The 19155-nt window shown below is 36.7% G+C and overlaps 1 protein-coding gene across 5 annotated transcripts in view; it reads right to left on the bottom strand.

Moving 5' to 3' along the window:
* The window catches only part of LOC106686584 (serine/threonine-protein phosphatase 2A 56 kDa regulatory subunit gamma isoform), a gene marked incomplete at its 3' end in the record, with an annotated part of 114886 nt that overhangs the window by 30991 nt on the left and 64740 nt on the right, over positions 1–19155 (bottom strand). For all 5 annotated transcript variants that reach the window (XM_014429968.2, XM_067047127.1, XM_014429967.2 and 2 more), the window contains 2 exon segments: positions 428–561; positions 9360–9559. In XM_014429968.2, the coding sequence (XP_014285454.1) occupies positions 428–561; positions 9360–9559 (334 nt within the window).

Here is a 19155-nt window from a genome sequence, read left to right as displayed (position 1 = left end):
TATTAAAATGATACATAAAATAAAACATATCAAAAACCCTTTATACATCAAAATATATTATTTACTCAAAAAGAGCATATTACAATATACTATGATCTATAGCTTGTTTTGTTTTTCTTGTTCTTTTTATACACTTTAGCTTAAGGAATTGTTCTTTAGTTTTTTTATTATTATCTTTTATGTCTTTCACTTAGTGAATTCAAAGTTCACAAAGTGAACTGGGATGGGGGTGATAAGTAGAGTATAGGATAAGTACTATTATCAAACAACTATTGTGATACCAGCTGATAACCCATGTAGAAGGTAAAATAAAATACAGTATTATTCAAGCATTCACAGTGTTTACTTTGTGTTTATTTATTTCTTATTTTTTACTTTACTAAGTATTTTAACTTACATATGTAATCATAAATATTAAAATAATTACCTCAAAAAAAATTCATAAACTAGTTGAAGGTGAGGCCAAGCTGCCTCTAGTGTAGGTTCATCTTCCTCAGGATCAAACTCTGCACCATTAGGGTTGCTGGATGGTGGAAGAGTACGAAAAAGATTAATAGCAAACTGTAAATTTGGTATGAATTAGTAATGATTATGTTAAAAAAGATATTAAAAGATACTTGACATAAACAATTATATTACAATTGATTTTACTAGAGTTAGTACCTCTAAAACAAAAAAGATTCTTCATAATTGTTTACGTAATTTAAAATCTAAATTTATAGGGTGTCCAGAAAGGTTAAGTGCAATTTAAATGTTAAATATTGTAACGAGGTTATCTCCTTGGAGAGAAAAGATAGATAATCGATCGGTTTGAAGCGTTCATGAACGCTGTTTCTCTAGAGAGGAGTGTGAAAAGAAAAAAAAAAAAAAAAGAGGACTGTTGCATATATTGTAGACTTGATGTGCAAATTTTGGTTACTTTTGTAACACAGTAAAATTGCTTTTGTTTTTGTTCATTGCGTCTTTTTTTTTATCTTGGCCCAGGTATCACGCAACAATTAGTGTCAGAAGTTGGATTAGAAATGGATAAGAGAAAAACAAAAAAAAAAAACAACAAAAGATTTTTTTTTTGTAATTTATGGCAGATATTATGTGAAGTGTTAGTGATTAGAAAAAAAGAAAATAGGTGTGTTAGTTATTACAAAAAGGAGGTAGGTTATGCCAATTTTAACACGAAGTCAGACAGAAAAAATGGAAGACCTGTTGCCATTAATTAAGGAAATAAAATCCACAATGGACGAAATGAAAGTTGGCCAGGATGAAGTTAAGGAAACTCTCGCAACCAAGTTTCAAAATCTGGAAAAATATTTAGAAAATACAAAAATGCAGGTCGGTAATCTGGTAAAATATCTTGATAATCTGGACTCAAAATTAATAAATCAGATAAAAACTATAGACGAGTGCCTCGAAGAAAATAGGGATGAAGTAAAATGTTATATTAATAACTTCTCAAGAACCCCAGCTAGGATCAAGCCTCCAACATTCGATGGGAAATCATCCTGGGCAACATATTGGTGGCAGTTTAAAGCAGCATCCTCAACAAATGGTTGGAGTTTCCTGGTCACTCCAACCATTTGTTGAGGATGCTGGTATTGCTATAAAGCGAATTTCCTAATCGTTTCATTGCGAGAAGCTTTTAAACTTTTTGTGCGACCAACTCGAGAGAAGATTTAGTGACCATCATCTGGAGAGGCTGTACAGGACACAGTTTAGGACAAGGAAACAGTATCCCAGGGAACCGCTGCAACAGTTCAGTGCTGAGATTTCTCACGTTGGCCTTGTCTACGGTTCCAGGGGACGTCCAGGAAGTCATGGCTGTTGATATTTTTAATGACGAAGTCCGTGATCTTGATCTTCAACACAGCCTGACACTATCGAGACCGAAAATACCATTGGTGAAACCTTAGTGAGAGCTTTTGAGTTCGAAGCAGTCAAGAAAATCTTGCAAAAGGGTCGACCACAACTGCGGCAGAGTTTGACAGGAGTAGGAACATCAGGACAGAAACAACACCAACAGCTTAGAAGATAAACTTGATAAATTAATAAAGAAGCTGGAGGCCATGGAGAGCCCGCAAGATGTCCAACAACCACCATTCTGGAGGCCACGAAGGTGCTATGATTGTGACGACCCTGGCCATTTCAAGAAGGATTGTAAGGTTACACCACGGCAGGTCGATCCAAAACCAAAGAACCAGGGAAACTCACAGTAGCCAGAATCTGGCTCCATTATTTTTTGCCCCAAAGATCAAGCTGAAGATTTCACAACTTCAATGTGGAGAAAATATCCTGATTATTGAAGGTAAAGTTTCAGAGATATCCTGCCAAATGGTTGTTGATACTGGTGCCAGCCATACAATTATTAGAGCTGACCTTACACCAACTTTAAGAGTGGAAACACCAAATAAGAATAATTACTCTCCACAGCTAATGGCAAGGTTATGAACGTTTCTGGAGAAGTAGTAGTAGATATTGAAGTCGGAAGCTCCAAATTCATTTAGAAAACATTTGTGGCAGATATTGAGGATCCTGTGATTCTAGGAATGGATTTTATGGATGCCTACAAAGTTGTACTGGACCTCAACCAACAGACTATGTCGATTGGGAATGAGGAGTTAAGTTATGAAGTGGAATGGAGAGGATGTGGGTGTTATAAGAGCAGTATTGGCTGAAGATCTATTACTTCTGCCAAGGAGCGAAACCACAATTGCTACTGAGTTAGAAGATGAAGTTGAGAGCTGTATAATAGGAATAGTAGAGCCAGCTCTTGAGAATGATAACGGTGTGTGTAGCCACTTTACTTGGCTATGACAAAGAAAATACCGGCTAGACTGTGAATGAAACTGAAATTCGTTGATGAAACTGTGGAGCCCTTATCAAAAGAACAGAGAAAAGAAGCAAAGGTACTGCTAAATAAATTCCAAATGGTCTTTTCGTGCTCAGACAATAATGTGGGGTGGATGAATGTGGTACAGCATAAGATTAATAATGGCCATAAAATTAATAATACCAATCAAGCAGCCACCTAAGAGGGTTCCTCTTGCAAAACAACAGGAGGTCAACAGAATGTTGAAAGAAATGGAAACTCAGGGAGTAATCAAAGCTTCCAGTAGTCCCTGGGCATCTCCAGTAGTTTTAGTAAAGAAAAAGGATGGCTCCACCAGATTCTGCATCAACTACACGAAGCTCAATGAGATCACGAAGAAGGATGTTATCCCTTCTCCCGAATAGATGATACTCTGGTCTCTTTTGTCGAATCAAAGTGGTTTTCCAAATTGGATTTGAAAAGTGGGTATTGGCAAGTGGATATACACTGAGAAGACAGCTTTTCAACAGGAACAGGTTTGTGGCAATTCAACACCATGTCATTTGGACTCTGCAATGCACCTGCTATGTTCGAGCATCTAATGGAAACTGTTTTACAGGGACTACATTGGAAAACATGACTGATTTATCTGGATATAAAAATCTTTAGCAAGACAATCGAGGAACACGTAAAACATCTGGAGGAAATACTCCAGAAGCTGTCCAATGCTAATCTTAAGCTTAGCCTAAAGAAATGCCACCTGTTCAAAAAGAAAGTTCAGTACCTTGGACAAATCATTACCTCAGAAGGGATTCTAGCAGATCCTGAGAAAACCAAAGCCATGAGGACGTGGCTGATCCCAAAAGACAAACATGAAGTCAGAAGCTTCATAGGGCTCTGTATGTACTATAGGAGGTTTTCGTCAAAGGATTTGCTGATATAGCCCGACCGCTTCATTAACTGCCAGCTCATGGATGAGGATATTGGACCAATTCTGAGGTTCAAGGAGGATCCCACCCAGAGTGGAAAGATATTTCGGAGAAAAGCCAAGCTTTAAACTGTTATTGGGCTCAATGGGATTCTCTGGTCATAGAAAAACGGTTGTTGAGGCAAACTTGGGAGAGTGCGAATGGAAAAGAGAAGATAATGCAGATAATCCTACTAGCATCAAGGAGGCAAGAGGTACTCAGCGAGATTTACGCAGGGGCTTCAGGATGTTATTTTGGAGTACAGAAGACATTTGAGAAGCTGTGTTGAGGTTTCATTGGATAGGCTACCACCAAGATGTAGCCGATTTGTGTCGGAAATGTGCAAAGTGTGCAGCCAGCAAAGGACCTGGGAGAGTGAGGTCACAAAGCTTTTAACCAAATTTACTTTTCATGAGACCTGGCAGTTTTCATTCCAATGAACTACAGGATCTGAGAAAAAAATTACTTAAATAATATTTAGTATTATTCTTTTCTGCCTTTGCTCTGTTAGGGTTGTCAAGGATAATAAATACTAATCAATTTATTTTGTTTTTGTATAAATTGAGAAAAAATAATTAGACCCATTTCCAGGGAAGAACATCAAAAACTTTTTTTAAGATAAAGTAAGTTAAATAGGTTCTTAAACTTGAAAACAATTAAAGATGAATTTTTAAAAGCACAAAAAGTTATAACCGGATTGGTGTTAGTTGGTGGAGAGTGGAGACAAAGAACAAATGGAGAGGTTTACATCTTTAACAAGCCTGACGTTGTGAGTCTTATCAAACGATATATATCATCTGAAATGGGCTGGACATGTGGCCAGGATGAAAGAACAAGAAACACCTATAAGATTACTGATGGAGATAGTCCATGGCCAAAGGAGAGTTGACTGCACCCGACTTAGATGGACTGACTGGATGGCAGAAGTGCAGGACAGAAACTTCTGGAGGTTGCTGGTTGAGGAGGCCAGGTGTGTCAATGATAATAAATAGTGATAGTAGCACTAAACTAATAAATTAAACTGTTGGGCTTAATATTAAGCCATTCCCCACAGGAAGACCAAAGAAAAGGCAGGTGCTTGTCTTTCTTATATTCCAACTCGTTTGCCAGGGGGTGATATCCATCCTTGTATTAATTCAAGAACCTTATTGTTACAGCAGAACGATTAAAGAATTAGGAAGATAGGTAGAAGAATCATCTGCCCACCCCTATCATCATGAAGGCAATCTAAGGGTATGTATCAGGGTCTCTAAGGCATCTTCCTCAGATGAAAATGAGAGACACAATGACCTAGGTCCTAACAATCAAGGTTGGTATAAATAAGATTAAAACTATAATAGGATTTTTTTTTATGTTCCCTATAACATAGGGATATAACTTATCAATATCTGGATAGACTTTTTTATTATTTGAGAGATGTAGATTTACCACTCTTAATTAGGAGAAATATTAATGCTCACCACATGGCATGAGGAACCAAAGAAACCAATGAATGAGGCGAAGCCTTCGGATACAACACGTTTATGTATATAGCAATGGCCGCTGACTTGATATAACTCGAACCACAGTAAACATCTTTGTAGGTATTAGAGGATCACCTCAGACATTAAATTGTCTTATAATAGGATGATCTTATTCAATTTAGATGCTGAGAAGCCTCTCACTTAAAATAAATCCAAGGAATACAGATTAAAATATTTTCAGGGAGTGACTTTAATGTCCACACCACTAGAGGAGAAGAATTTTCAGGTAGCAGTTAGACATGGAATCCAGCTTTGAACAGGAAAAAACTAAAAAAAAAAAAGTAGAAAACATACCACATGGGAAGCCTGAAACCAGATAGATAGACAGAATCAACAAAAATGCGAAAGAGCTGCATGCAGCAAACTGGAAAGCAGTTGCCCAAGATAGGCAGACGTGAAAAAGGCTGTTTCAGGCAGCCAAAGATCTACAAGGTCTGTAGGGCAAACCGAAAAAAAAGGAAAGAAGTAATTTAGACAATCCTCCAATTATGAATATTAGACTCCTCCAGAAAGGCTTCTAATGAAGAAGAAGATTGAGCTTTAGCAGTCTATTGTTAGAGGTGGTGACCATAAGGTGAGCGATGGGGGAGCTCAAGCCATAGAAGGCTCCAGGTGCGGATGTTTTTCTTCAATGTATGCTTAAAGAATGACTTAATGCTCTACTTGCCCAAGTTAAGACAAGGCTAACAGCCTTTTTGGCATCAGGATGTATACTAGAGTCATGTAGGACATCATTAATATCTTTTATTCCTAAGATTGGTAAAGAGAACTATAGTGTCACTAAATCCTATAAGCTTATCCTCCTTCCTTTATAAGATCCTGGAGTTGTTGGTAACAGTTCACCTAAGAAGCAAGATGCTATCACTCATCCTCTTTACCCCAATTAGCATACATATCACAAGGAAAAATCTACTGAGATTACCTGGCATTCCTTGAAAACAAGGCCCGAGGGAGTCTGTAAAGCCTTACTAGACATATCTGCCCAACTACGTTAATCAGATGGGTCAGATTTGTTTTAAACAACAGAATAATTGTGATTTCTGAAGAAGGTACCAAACTGCATGCACTGGTGGTGGATGCCCCCCAGGAAGTTACATTTCATTGTTGCTAAGATGCCTAGTTATGGACAGTCTATTGAGAAGACTTGAGAACGCTGGGATTTACTTTCAGACATTTATGGACGATTGAGTGGTCTTCATTACAACAAATTCATGAATTTTACTAAGGAATGAATTAAGTCGCATGCGATGTTGTTTAGGCATGGTCTGCTGAAATGTGGCTCTTGGTAAATCTATCAAAGACAGAGTTGATTCTATTAACCTGGAAACAGAAGTTAGGCATCTTCAGAACCCCAACTTTCTTTGACTATCAATTCCAATTAAGTCAAATACTTTGGTATTAGTTTGGATGCTTAACTTAATAGAGGACTCCGTTTGGTAAAGCTAGTGCAGACATCTGGTAGGTAAGATGTTCCATCGGCATTGCCTGAGGTTTTAACCCAAACACTGGATTTACACAGCTACAATAAAACCTATAATTTATTATGGCACTCTACATAGTGCAAGCAGGTTTAGAGTCAGTGGATTCTTAAAGAAGCTTAATCTAGTGTGGGTCACTGGACAAAACGGAATCACTGGTAATGAAAAAGCTGACAGATCACAAGGGGTGGGGTTGAGCTCTCTTTAATGGGGCCACAAACTTCCTTAGGTATTTTCTAATACCTGGTTTTATTAATAAGAACCCACTTCTAGAACTGAGTGGCTGCTAGGCCTAAATAGAAATTACCTTTGATTACTAATAGGAGTACTCATGAGCCATTGCAGACATCTAAAGATCTGTGAGGAAACTTGTAATTTATGTGTACAGATTCTGGAAACTGCTCTACACTACACAGCAGACTATGATCGTTATGGGTCACAGAGGTATAGTCTTCTAAGCTTTCATTGAATCCTAGAATATTGAATGGCCTCCTCCATTGAATGGCTGACCTTTAGAATTTCATTAGGAAACCCAATAGGTTTGACATGAAGGAATAGTAGGTAATATCAGTATTATTCCATTGGTTGTTCTTGGGGTTGGCAAAAAAGGCCAATAGGTCCATTTGTCAAACTTTTTCCCCCACTTTTACAAGAACCAGGACCAGGGACAAAATAAAGAGAACATGAAGGGAGATTATGTTTGGGGTCTGATATGTGGAAGTCTATCCAAACGTAGAAAAAAGGAAGAAAAATAAAAAACGTTTTGCCTTGTAGTTTAGTTTCATTATTATTTCCACATCCAGGAATTTTTCAGAAGATACTGATGACAGGTGGAAGGATAGAGCCCAGGAAAACAAAAATATTCAAGGTGAAGAAAAATTAAAAGGCAACTAGTAGGCAGTTGAAACATAAAGTTATAAAAGTGTAGCAGAATGTTTGGAAATAATTTTCCCAGGGATTTTACCAAATATGAATCCTAGATATTGAACTGTTATGTAGACTTTTATCAAGTTAATACAGTGAAACCTCACCTCATAGACACATCTCCCCAACGAACAATTTTTAAATGTTCCGACCTGAAGTATAGGAATTTTGACCCTTCCATAACAGACACTCCTCCAATGGACATGCATAGCCAAATTTTTGCCGCCAAAAGATAAATTTATCCTTCTCACTAGTCTCTTACAAAATGTTAAAAAATTCATAATCTATATTTTCATGTTTTGATAGAAATAAATATGCATGTTAAAATATATCTTGATATTAATCTTTTCGTTTTATTTATTGCTATTTACAACTATACATTCATATACACATAACCAGTAAATTTGATTTTAGTTTATGATGGAGTGATACAGGCATGTAGAAAAACTACCCATTAGTAGCAGTCTAATGACATTTTTACATTAGTAGGTCTCGTGGCCCTCTTCCTTTCAAGTGCCTTGGAGGATTGTCAGGAATGGCAGAGGAAGCAAGATTAGAAACTAGTTTGTTTGGGTGGCTAGGAAGTTTATAACGGAAGGAATGGTATCTGGTTCAGGCTAGATCAGTTACAAATAAAACATTAAGGTCTTTAAGAATGATTTCATTTGTGACAAAAGTAAGCAGCATTGAGGATTTTATGAAGGATTTTGGATTGGATATGAGAGGAATTCAAAGGTTTAACTCTTTTTTTAATTAATAAAACCAAAAAACCAAAGCATTACCATCACATCAAAGAAATTATCTTTTTTTTATTCTTCTAAGAAGCATTTCCAGTCAAACAAGAGATTTAGTTTATTGAGTAAAATAAAATACTCTTATGAAGTAGATTATTTAATGTTCAATGAAGTATTAACATTTTGGTCTCTTTGTCTCAGCAGTCTCTCCTTTGCTCATCCGCTACTTATAAAAACCAATATGCCTGTCTTTTCTGCTTATCATAAATTTATGATAAAAAAAAATTGAAATACTAAATTTGAAAAGAAAAATGGGTTTTTTGCGTAGAAGTTAGCCAATCAATTTAAATTTATAAAGACTCAAATCTCAGATATTTTAAACAAAGAAGAGTTATTGGAATTTTACCAAGCAAATGTGATTGGAGAAAAGACAATAAGTGTATTTCGTAATATGACTGTAGTGAGGTTATATGTAAAGCCATACTTGAATGGTTTCAGTGGGTAAAACCTCAAAAAATGCCTATTTCTGGACCGATCATCCAAGCTAAAGCTTTTGAAATTGCCTGGGCATTAGGAGACAAGGCATTTAAAATATCCAATGGGTTGTTTAGAACCCCAGCATAGCATTAACACGTTGACTGCCACAGTACTTTTCAAGATTTCAGTCTAGGAAACCAATTTAAGTTTGGTCAGTTAAGCCAAGTAAGCAACGAGATAACTCGTAGTTGGCAGTCAACGTGTTAAATGATTTGTACAGCATCGAGATAGAAGTGTTAGACATTGTACAATAATAATAATTTGAAAACAATAATAGTAATAATGTCCTCAAATAAATTTTGGAAGCCTACTTTAAAACAATCTACATAGAATGCAGACAAAACATATAAAATAATCAACTTAGATAATATGTAGCACTGTAATAAACAAACCATATTAACAGCTTCAGGATAAATCACTTCTGTAATAACATCATGATGTGTTGTTACATATTCTACCATTTCATTAAGAGCCATTCTCTTAACTTCCTTCCATTTTAAATCAGACAAAGGATCAGACACAAAATCAAAAAGGACACAACATTGCCGAATTTTTTGAATAAATAAATTTTCTCTTTCTTCTAATATACTCTCTGTAACAAATATATATTTATGCATATAGGAATTAATATTTTTAGAAGTGAAATAAATTATTTATTTGACAAAATTAAAGAATATTTACATAAATTATAATTACATAAATTTATAAGTTTAAATAATCATTTAATTTTCTTTTAACCTTTGTACTTATAAAATAATTTCTAAACAATATTTTTACAATTATTAAAAAAATATATATATAATTAACTAATTATATTAGAGCAATCATAAATTTTCATCTGAAGATGATATTATACACTCAATATTGAAATTAAAAAGATAACTTTAAAAATTATCTTATTAAATGGTCATATTTCTCATCCTATTTTGGAGCTAAAACCTATAAAATGACTTAACTAATTATCCATTTAGAACTAATAAATGTCTCAAAGATACCTTATTCATATATGGCAAATAAACAAATAAACTGCTGATAAATAAACAAACAAATAAATAAACTGCTGAAAAACAAATTTTTTTGGAGAAGACTACAGTACATAATTTTTCAATCCACGAATTCCAAGAAAGTGAGTAGCTATATGAATATATAAACATCAGATTCAATAACTACATTCCAAATTGATTCAGAACAAAAATTATCTTCAAGTACAGTAGCAAAAAGTATCTTCAAGACATTAATAAGGCACTGTTCAAACAGTTCATACTCCTTTCTTCTTTAAATTGAAGTCAACCTGCAGATGTTTGTGTACAAGTAAGTCTGAATGTGACGCATGTGTACGCACACATACACAAACACGAGATTTTTTTCACGAGGGGGGGGGTGCGGTCAGCAAAGAACAACATAAATAAACAAAACCATATTTATTTATTTTATGCCGATGTTTCGACCTGAGTTTCAGGTCTTCATCAGGGGTTATGGCGTAGAAGGTAGGCCTGCAACAACCGACAAACTTCTCCAATCATTAATCTACAGTCAACTATCTACACCTCAAAATGTATTATTAATTTGAAATGGAGTTTGCTGTTTCTCAAACAATTGTACTTTTTATAAATTATTCAATTTCTTCTTTAAGAGGTGAAGGTGGTTAAAACTACACTACATATCATTTATAATGAATGACCTCCAAGGGACCAGACATATTCAGTCATTATAGCCAATCATTGTTATAACTAATCATTATACACATTATGTACATGCAAATGTAAAATAGGAATTTTTAAAATCGATTACTGCTACCACACAATAAAAAATTGTTTTATATACAATCTTTTCACTTTCTTGAGACTGGTTATTATTGTTTAAATAAATAATTGTATCACATTTAAGTCTCAAAACAATTTATATTGTTTTATAAGTCCAACATTTTGGCCAATTCGGCCATCCTCAAGTACAATCTTAAATAAAAATTTAGTCATCAATTTTTAAAAACTTTATGCAGGCTATTCTGCCCAGGTCAATAATTTCAGTCCAAAATTACCCCATTTTTGTCAATTCTTCACATTAAATTAAAACTTTTAATCACAGTCAATTTACACTATTATACTTTATCTTATTAAGTTATTGTATTATAAAGTATAATAGAGTAAATTGACTGTGAAAGAAATATAAATTGTTCTGTGGATAAAATGGGATACAATTTATTTATTTAAACTAAAAAATTGCCTATGACTTTCCATTACTATAACTTCAGAATAAAATTATCTATAGATCACGAATCATTTCTATTAACATACAATGTAACAAACTTCAAAATTAGCACTTCAACTTTTCAAAAAATGAACGATATTTCTGTAGGACATTGGTGTGGTTGGATATATTATCACTCCCTTTGATGTGGATTTTATCCCATACGAGTTGAATTCGCTGACTGTGTTCACTAACTTAACCATCTCCCTAATGTTTACTATACCATTCACTATAGTTAGTGACTTACTAATTTTTATGAATGGTTTCAAAACCATTTGATTCAGTATTAGTAGGTAATAGAGAGTCAAAACGGTCATTGAGAGTTACACCAAACTTCATCTTGATTGGGACATTTTCTTGGATCTTCATTAATAGTTGATGTTTACATCCTGTCGCTAATTGTCATAATTCTCTGTACTGTTAAACTCAAAATTTGGAAAATGTTTACTAATGATTGTATCTTTTACCTCAATTGAGGTGCTTGGATGTGCCTCCAATGGAAGCCCTTAAAACTTCATATGCCTTTCTTCTTCTACAAGAATCAAAGTGCAGATATTTAATCATCGCCATCTGGCTCAACGAACATGCCTAATCCAGGAAATGTTTTATACTCAATGTTCACAGTAGAGAAAGATTCCTAACAGCGATCATAGTTCTTACCTTGAACCTTGAAAGACTGCACACTTAAAAAGTAAGGGTAGGTGTGACCACAGCTGGTAAGAGCACTGACCATCAAAAGAACTGTTCAATGGTTTAAGCTTGATACCCAAATTATTTTCTTTTTTTTTAATTCATGACCTTTTTCAACAAGTAAATATGTATGTATTGTGCTATAAATGCATAGCAAACCTATCAATGGGCGCACAGCTTCTCTTTTGTGTGGCATGTTTTGTTTTCATTAGATTGCACAGAAATGAATGGAAAGAATCCTCCATGTGTTTAGGTAATTTTAGTTTGTTATATTCTCACTCGACATGCACTATTCTCTGTCAAATAAAAGTCATGGTTAGATAGTATTCACAGGTTGAAAAAAGAACTTCGAAAGAAGGTACTACCAGGAGTGAAGACACATGCGCATGTGAAACCGCGCGGTTTCATTACTAGGAATTATTACTTTCTACATAGTTCAATTTTTTGCAATGGTTAGAAAAATTGAAGTATTTTAATATAGTTGTCATATTGTGTCAAAATTGCTGAAAATATTACATTTTCCAGCTCCTTTAAGCATATTACTATAGCAACGTTTAAAAAGTATAACAAATATATTTTTGGTTACATACTTATTTATTCTAAGATTTTCATTAAATAATTTTTTGTTATATTTTATATCAGTATATAAGTATCAGTGAAAGCACAATGTTAAAAAAGAGAAGAAGGAATAAGATTTAACATGCTTGAACTGCTGTAAAATATTGGCTTTATTGTGTTCGTTATATCTCTTATATATATTTGATCAGCTGATCCCCTCAGTCTGCTGACATCGAAATAACAGCTCACTCAGACTGTAACTCCCCTCCACCAGTTTACAAACAATCCTCGTAAAGTAATACAATACAATATGATAACATTAAAAACAAAAACAATAATGAAAAACTATTTACAATAAAAAAAAAAAATTCCAATATTCAGATCATAGTAAAAAGTCACAAACTCCCTTAAATAAATAATTTAAACCTAAGACTAAATTAAAAAAATTCATACAGTAAATGCTGTATAAACAAGCTAGAATGAAAAAGATAATATTTACAAAAATCAAAAACATAGAATGAAAAATACAATATCTACAAAAATCAATAACCTTAAAAAAAAAAAAAAAAAACAATAAATAGAATAAATAACTAAATTTTCTGTAATCTAATCTAGTATGAGAATACTTCAGTTTTTATATTATCATTACCGGAAGTTTTAATTCTACAATGTGGACAATTCTCCTCTTTTTGGGTTCTCTGATACTTTCTATTGTTATAATGTTGTGTTCCCTTATAATTATCACCCTGAATGGACCCTCGTATCGCTGTATCTCTTTACCCCTGTTAGACCCCAACTTTCTATATACAATCGTCCCGATTTTGATTGCTCCCATCCTATCTGTGACCTTATTTTCCTGAGTTACCCTCCTGGGTTTTTCCTTTTCCATTCTTCCCCAGGCCTTTTCCCATAATTTTCTTCGAGCAACATGGTTGTTGTGTATTTCCTCTCTGTCTGCTGCCGTGCTCTTATAGTCCTGTCGGTGACTACGAAGCCAAAAGAGGATATCAAATGGCAAAAACACCGTAACTGAATGTACAGAATGATTGTATGCCACAATCGCCCTCGGCATTGCCACATCCGGTTCCAGTCCCTGGTCAGCCTGATATAGTTGAAGATGGTCACTCAACGTGCCATGAAGCTTCTCTATGCCTCCTCTACTCTAGGAGTACCCTGGTGTGTTGAGATGCCATATTACGTCAAGGTCCTCCATTTCTGTTCGAATCATGGTATTGTCAAATTCTCTTCCTGAATAAAATTGAAACCACATTCGGAGAGCTGCCAGCACCGCTTCCAACGACTTTTCCTGCACCTAGTGCGCCATTGCCGCCTTACTGAAGAGATCAATTATGGTGATCCATTTAAATCCTCTCCATGTGAAAGTGTCAACCTGTAGATTGTAGAGCATTGCATCTGCGGTAGGTGTCTCCTCTTGTCTGCCTTTTGGTGGATGTCTGTCATACTTTATGCGTAGCCAAACTTTGCAGTTTCCTATAAGTTCTGTGATTGTCTTCTTCATCCCCCACCAAAAGCACCTTCTCTTTAATGCTTGCAGGGTCTCTGAGATTCTGCGGTGATTTGTTTTGCCCTGATGATATGCGACAGTCACCTCTCTCTGGCGTTCGTCCTCCCAAATGGTTTCTACCATCAGCTTACATTGGGTGAATGTCCTGTCCATTCCTATAAGTTCATCAAACCATAGCCACTTGATCTTCTCCCAAACTGATTCATTTCCTACATACAGGTGACACTTTTTTCCAGGCTTAAAAGCATTATTCAAGGTTTTACATATCTAGTCGTTCTTCAGGCCTGGCTGTAACCAAATCGTCGAGATATTGCTCCTTCCATACTTGTTACTCTCAATTTTGACTAATCCAGTGGTTCTTGTTTTCAATATAATCTGCCGCCTCTTGACGTTAATGATGTCCTCAAGTTCCTCCATATCTATTGGTCTTCCTTCCTCTGAGCTCTCGCTAGATGAAGGTTCTTCTCTAGCATCTCCCTCCGCCGCATTCTGTTCTTCCTCCTGTACCGGTGTCCACTCCTGGAAATTGCGTGGACGATTCCCCGGCCTCTTCTGCTACTGCATTTACTGTAATTGCTCGAGATAACCAATCAGCTACCACATTTTCTTTTCCAGGTTTATATGTGATTTCCATATTGTACTGTCCCAATAACTCCTTCCAACGCATAATCCTGGCCGAAGACTCCTTCAGCTTTCCCAATCATTGCATGGGCCTATTGTCTGTGTGTACTTTAAACTTTCTTCTGACATAGAGCCTAAAGTGGTCCACAGCCCACACTAATCCCAAGAGCTCTCATTCCAGTGCACTGTAACTGGTCTCTGTCTATGTCAACCGCCTACTGGCGTATGCAACTGGGCGATCTCCTCTTTCACCCTCTTGGGACAACACCGCTCCTAGCGCGTACTCACTCACGTCTGTAGTGATATTGAATTGCCGAGTGAAGTCTGGGAAAGCAAGTACCGGTTCCTGCTGTAGCTTCTCCATGCACTGCCTGATATTGTCTTTCACCATCGGAGTGATGATCACTTTTCTGCCTTTCTTCAGAAGGTTGTTGAGTGGGATGAGGTACTCAGCCATTTCTGGCACAATTCTGTAATAATTTAAAGTTCCCAGCAACCTTTGAACTCCCTTCACATCACTAGGCATTGCCATCTTCCGTACAGCTGCAACTTTATCCGCATCGGGTTTAGCTCCTTCCCTGAAAATCGTGTGGCCCAAAAAGGTTATTTGATCCTGACCCAACGATGATTTCTCTCCTGATAATTTGAGCCCAAATTGCCTAACTCTCTGGAATACGCTTTGTAAATTCTGCACATGTTCTTCTTCGTTCTTATTGAACACTAGGAGATCGTCCATTTAAATCTGACATACAGACTCATCTATTTTCCTCAAAAACACGTCCATCAGGCGCTGGAAGGTTATGGGAGCATTTTTGAGGCCAAACGGCATCCTTGTAAATTCGTAGTGTCCTCTCTCGAATGTGAATGCCGTCTTTTGTTGATCCTTAGGGTCCATTTCTATTTGATGATATCCGGCCTTCAAGTCCAATGTGCTGAATACTGTGCTCAGTCTGTCCAAAATGTCTTCAAACCTGGGGATCGGATACTTTTCGTCTATGGTATTCTCATTCAGCTTCCTGTAATCTATCACCACTCTGTACTTTTCAGTAGTTTCACCTGGTGCGCTCTTCTTTTTAACCACCCACAATAGACTATTGTATGGGGATTTACTATCAATAATTATTCCCTGGTGTTTTAAACTTTTGAGCTCTTCGCGGATATCTATGACGTAGCACCTGCGGGTATCTCCTCTCTTTTACAAATGTAACCTTATCTTCTTTTAGTATGATCTCGTGGACTTTCTTCCCGGTTGCCCCGAGTATCTCCCCTTCTTTAAAAAAAATATCTTCATATTCTCTCTTAAGTCTCTGTCTCCAGTCTGATTAATTGCTCCAACCCATGCGCCCTCGGTTTTTCTTTGTTGATGGCATTTGTACATTTAACCTTCCAACCTAATTCTCCATTTTCCCTTGATATTATTAACCCAAGCAACCACCTTCCATAGCAGGTCACACCCTACAATCACTTTGTATTCTCTCAGCTACAATATGTACCGGCAAGTTCTCCCTACTAAATCCCCACTGGTCCAACCTTATCTCCACCTCCCCCTCTACATCACAAGGGCGACCCAGGGTGATCAATTTACATTGGAATTTCTGAATCTTGGTTTAGGATGCTCCTCTTCACTCTGCAGATGACCGCTGCTTTTGCTTCGAGTAGACTTTTGATAGACTTCGCTTCAATTCAGCTTATTAGTCGGTCACCCCCTTTTAAGAAATGGCTCAGTTCTCCTATTTTCCCGATCCCCAGATTTGAAGACATTTTGGACAGACTGAGCACAGTATTCAGCACATTGGACTTGAAGGCCGGATATCATCAAATAAAAATGCACCCTAAGGATCAACAAAAGACGGCATTCACGTTCGAGAGAGGACACTACGAATTTACAAGGATGCCATTTGGCCTCAAAAATGCTCCCATAACCTTCCAGCGCCTGATGGACGAGTTTTTGAGGGAAATAGATGAGTCTGTATGTCAGATTTAAAAGGACGATCTCCTAGTGTTCAGTAAGAACGAAGAAGAACATGTGCAGAATTTACAAAGCGTATTTCAGAGAGTTAGGCAATTTGGGGTCAAATTATCAGGAGAGAAATCATCGTTGGGGCAGGATCAAATAACCTTTTTGGGCCACACGATTTTCAGGGAAGGAGTTAAACCCGATGCGGATAAAGTCGCAGCTGTACGGAAGATGGCAATGTCTAGTGATGTGAAGGGAGTTCAAAGGTTGCTGGGAACTTTAAATTATTACAGAATTGTGCCAGAAATGGCTGAGTACCTCATCCCACTCAACAACCTTCTGAAGAAAGGCAGAAAAGTGATCATCACTCCGATGGTGAAAGACAATATCAGGCAGTGCATGGAGAAGCTACAGCAGGAACCGGTACTTGCTTTCCCAGACTTCACTCGGCAATTCAATATCACTACAGACGTGAGTGAGTACGCGCTAGGAGCGGTGTTGTCCCAAGAGGGTGAAAGAGGAGATCGCCCAGTTGCATACGCCAGTAGGCGGTTGACATAGACATAGACAGAGACCAGTTACAGTGCACTGGAACGAGAGCTCTTGGGATTAGTGTGGGCTGTTGCACATGTATACACCCAGGACCGTCCGTGAAGAACTGCAGTGAAGAACTGCATCCTGCCCGAGGTAGCCCTGCTTTTGACTGATCACGGTGGATCTAGACAGAAAATGGTTTCCAAAATCAGGAGTTGCTGTTTGGATTGACATAGAAAAAGCATTTGACAGAGTCTGGACAGAAGGCTTGATCCTTAAGATGACACAGATGGGAATAACAGGCAAGGTGCTTATTTGGATATTGACTTTTTGTGGATGTGGATGGTAGTACACAAAAAAGAGTACACAATAGGGGAATTAAGAGCAGAGTTGAACACATCAAAAACGGAGTGCATCAAGGAGGAGACCTATCCCCAACTCCTATCCCAGAAAACTGAGGCCATGCATGACCTTTCCGGCCAAAAGTACTGCATTTGCTTTCTTTGGTGGTGGTGACTCAGCATGTTTACACTGCTTTGACTGCTGTTTTGTCTCTGGGATATAGTAGTGGACACAAGTTTCATCTGTAGTCACAACGCAATGAGCTTAAGTAGCTCACAAAAAATCTTGTTGGTTGTGATGAAAACAGGCCAGATTTTGTTTGGACATTTCCAATCTGGTGCGTTTATGGTCCAATGTCAAGAGCCGCGGCACCCATCTTGCAGATAATTTTTTCATTCCCAATTCTTCGGTTAAAATGTGATATGCCCATTCAGATGACATCTCTACAGCTTCAGCAATCTCACGCACTTTCAGTCGACGATCCTCCATGACCTTTTTATGCACTTTTGTGACAAATTCTGGGCCCATCACTTTTTGGCTATCCACTACGCGGATCATCATCTAAGCTCTCCTAGCCAAATTTAAACTCGCTGGTCCACTTGGCAACAGTTGAATATGAAGGAGCAGAGTCCCCCAGTGTGTTCTGAAAGTCGGCATAATTTTCTTTGCTTTCATACCTTTCTTTACAAAGTATTTAATAACTGCTCGAATTTCAGTTTTTTCCATTGTCATAAATCTCTACGCATAAAACAACAACAAAGAGTCATCACTACCACTCATGCCATGTGTACACTCACAAAGGATGTGTGATTATTGCGTGGGAACCTCGGAAAAAAATTTTCTCCAAATTTATGAAGTAATCAATAATGTTGTTTGCGTATCTTTCAGCAGCTGAAAAGGTAATTTTATACACTAACTTGTGTGGAAATGCTTCTAGCTTTAAGATCTTCAGATAAGACAGTGATATGAAGATGAACAGAGAGGAAGACTGTAAAAATTGGACATGGATGCCTAAACAACTTCTGGAAGTATATCAAGGATGGCATTTGAGAGTCAGCTACAAGCTGACAAGGATATCTATAAATAACAAGCATACTACAAGGTGGAGTGAAAAATTAAAAGTACTAGTTGATACAAAAAAAGCAGCATGGAAGTATTACAGCCCTGACAGATCCCCACATAAATGGCAGCCATATGTTTTGGCAAGGAATAGGACCATAGAAACAGTAAAGGCCATTGAACCAGCATCATAGTGAAAATATAAAATTATTCTGGAAGAAAATTCGGTATTGAGAGGCTGAAAAAGCAAAGAAATAAGTAATATTAAGAATGAGCAAGAGAAAATGGTAAGATAAGATGAGTGCATTCTGGAGGAATGAAAAGTAGAAATCATTCATCAAAAATGAATATATGGATCCTGCAAACAGGTGTTACTTAGAATGAGGATGAGTTCAATGAGGTAATGGAGGACAAAATTGAACAAGCCATTGAAAGGATTAATACAAGGAAAGCTACATTATGAGACAATATAGTTGGGGATTATGTGAAGCAGGAAGAAATTCAGTGCAATCTCTCCAAAAACAATTTCTCTTATTTCTTCATTTTCTTAGGGAACAAATTGTATCTTTTTGTACGATTTTTCCTACTTTGTATACATTTCAAATATACAAAAGAAAAGCTATAAAAATTAACCAACCAACCAATTAATAGAACC

The sequence above is a fragment of the Halyomorpha halys genome, unplaced genomic scaffold, assembly GCF_000696795.3.
Source record: "Halyomorpha halys isolate HHAL.00 unplaced genomic scaffold, Hhal_1.1 Scaffold841.1, whole genome shotgun sequence".
NCBI lineage: Eukaryota > Metazoa > Arthropoda > Insecta > Hemiptera > Pentatomidae > Halyomorpha > Halyomorpha halys.
Note: the sequence above shows the minus strand (reverse complement) of the source record. Positions and strands in the feature narration are given on the sequence as shown.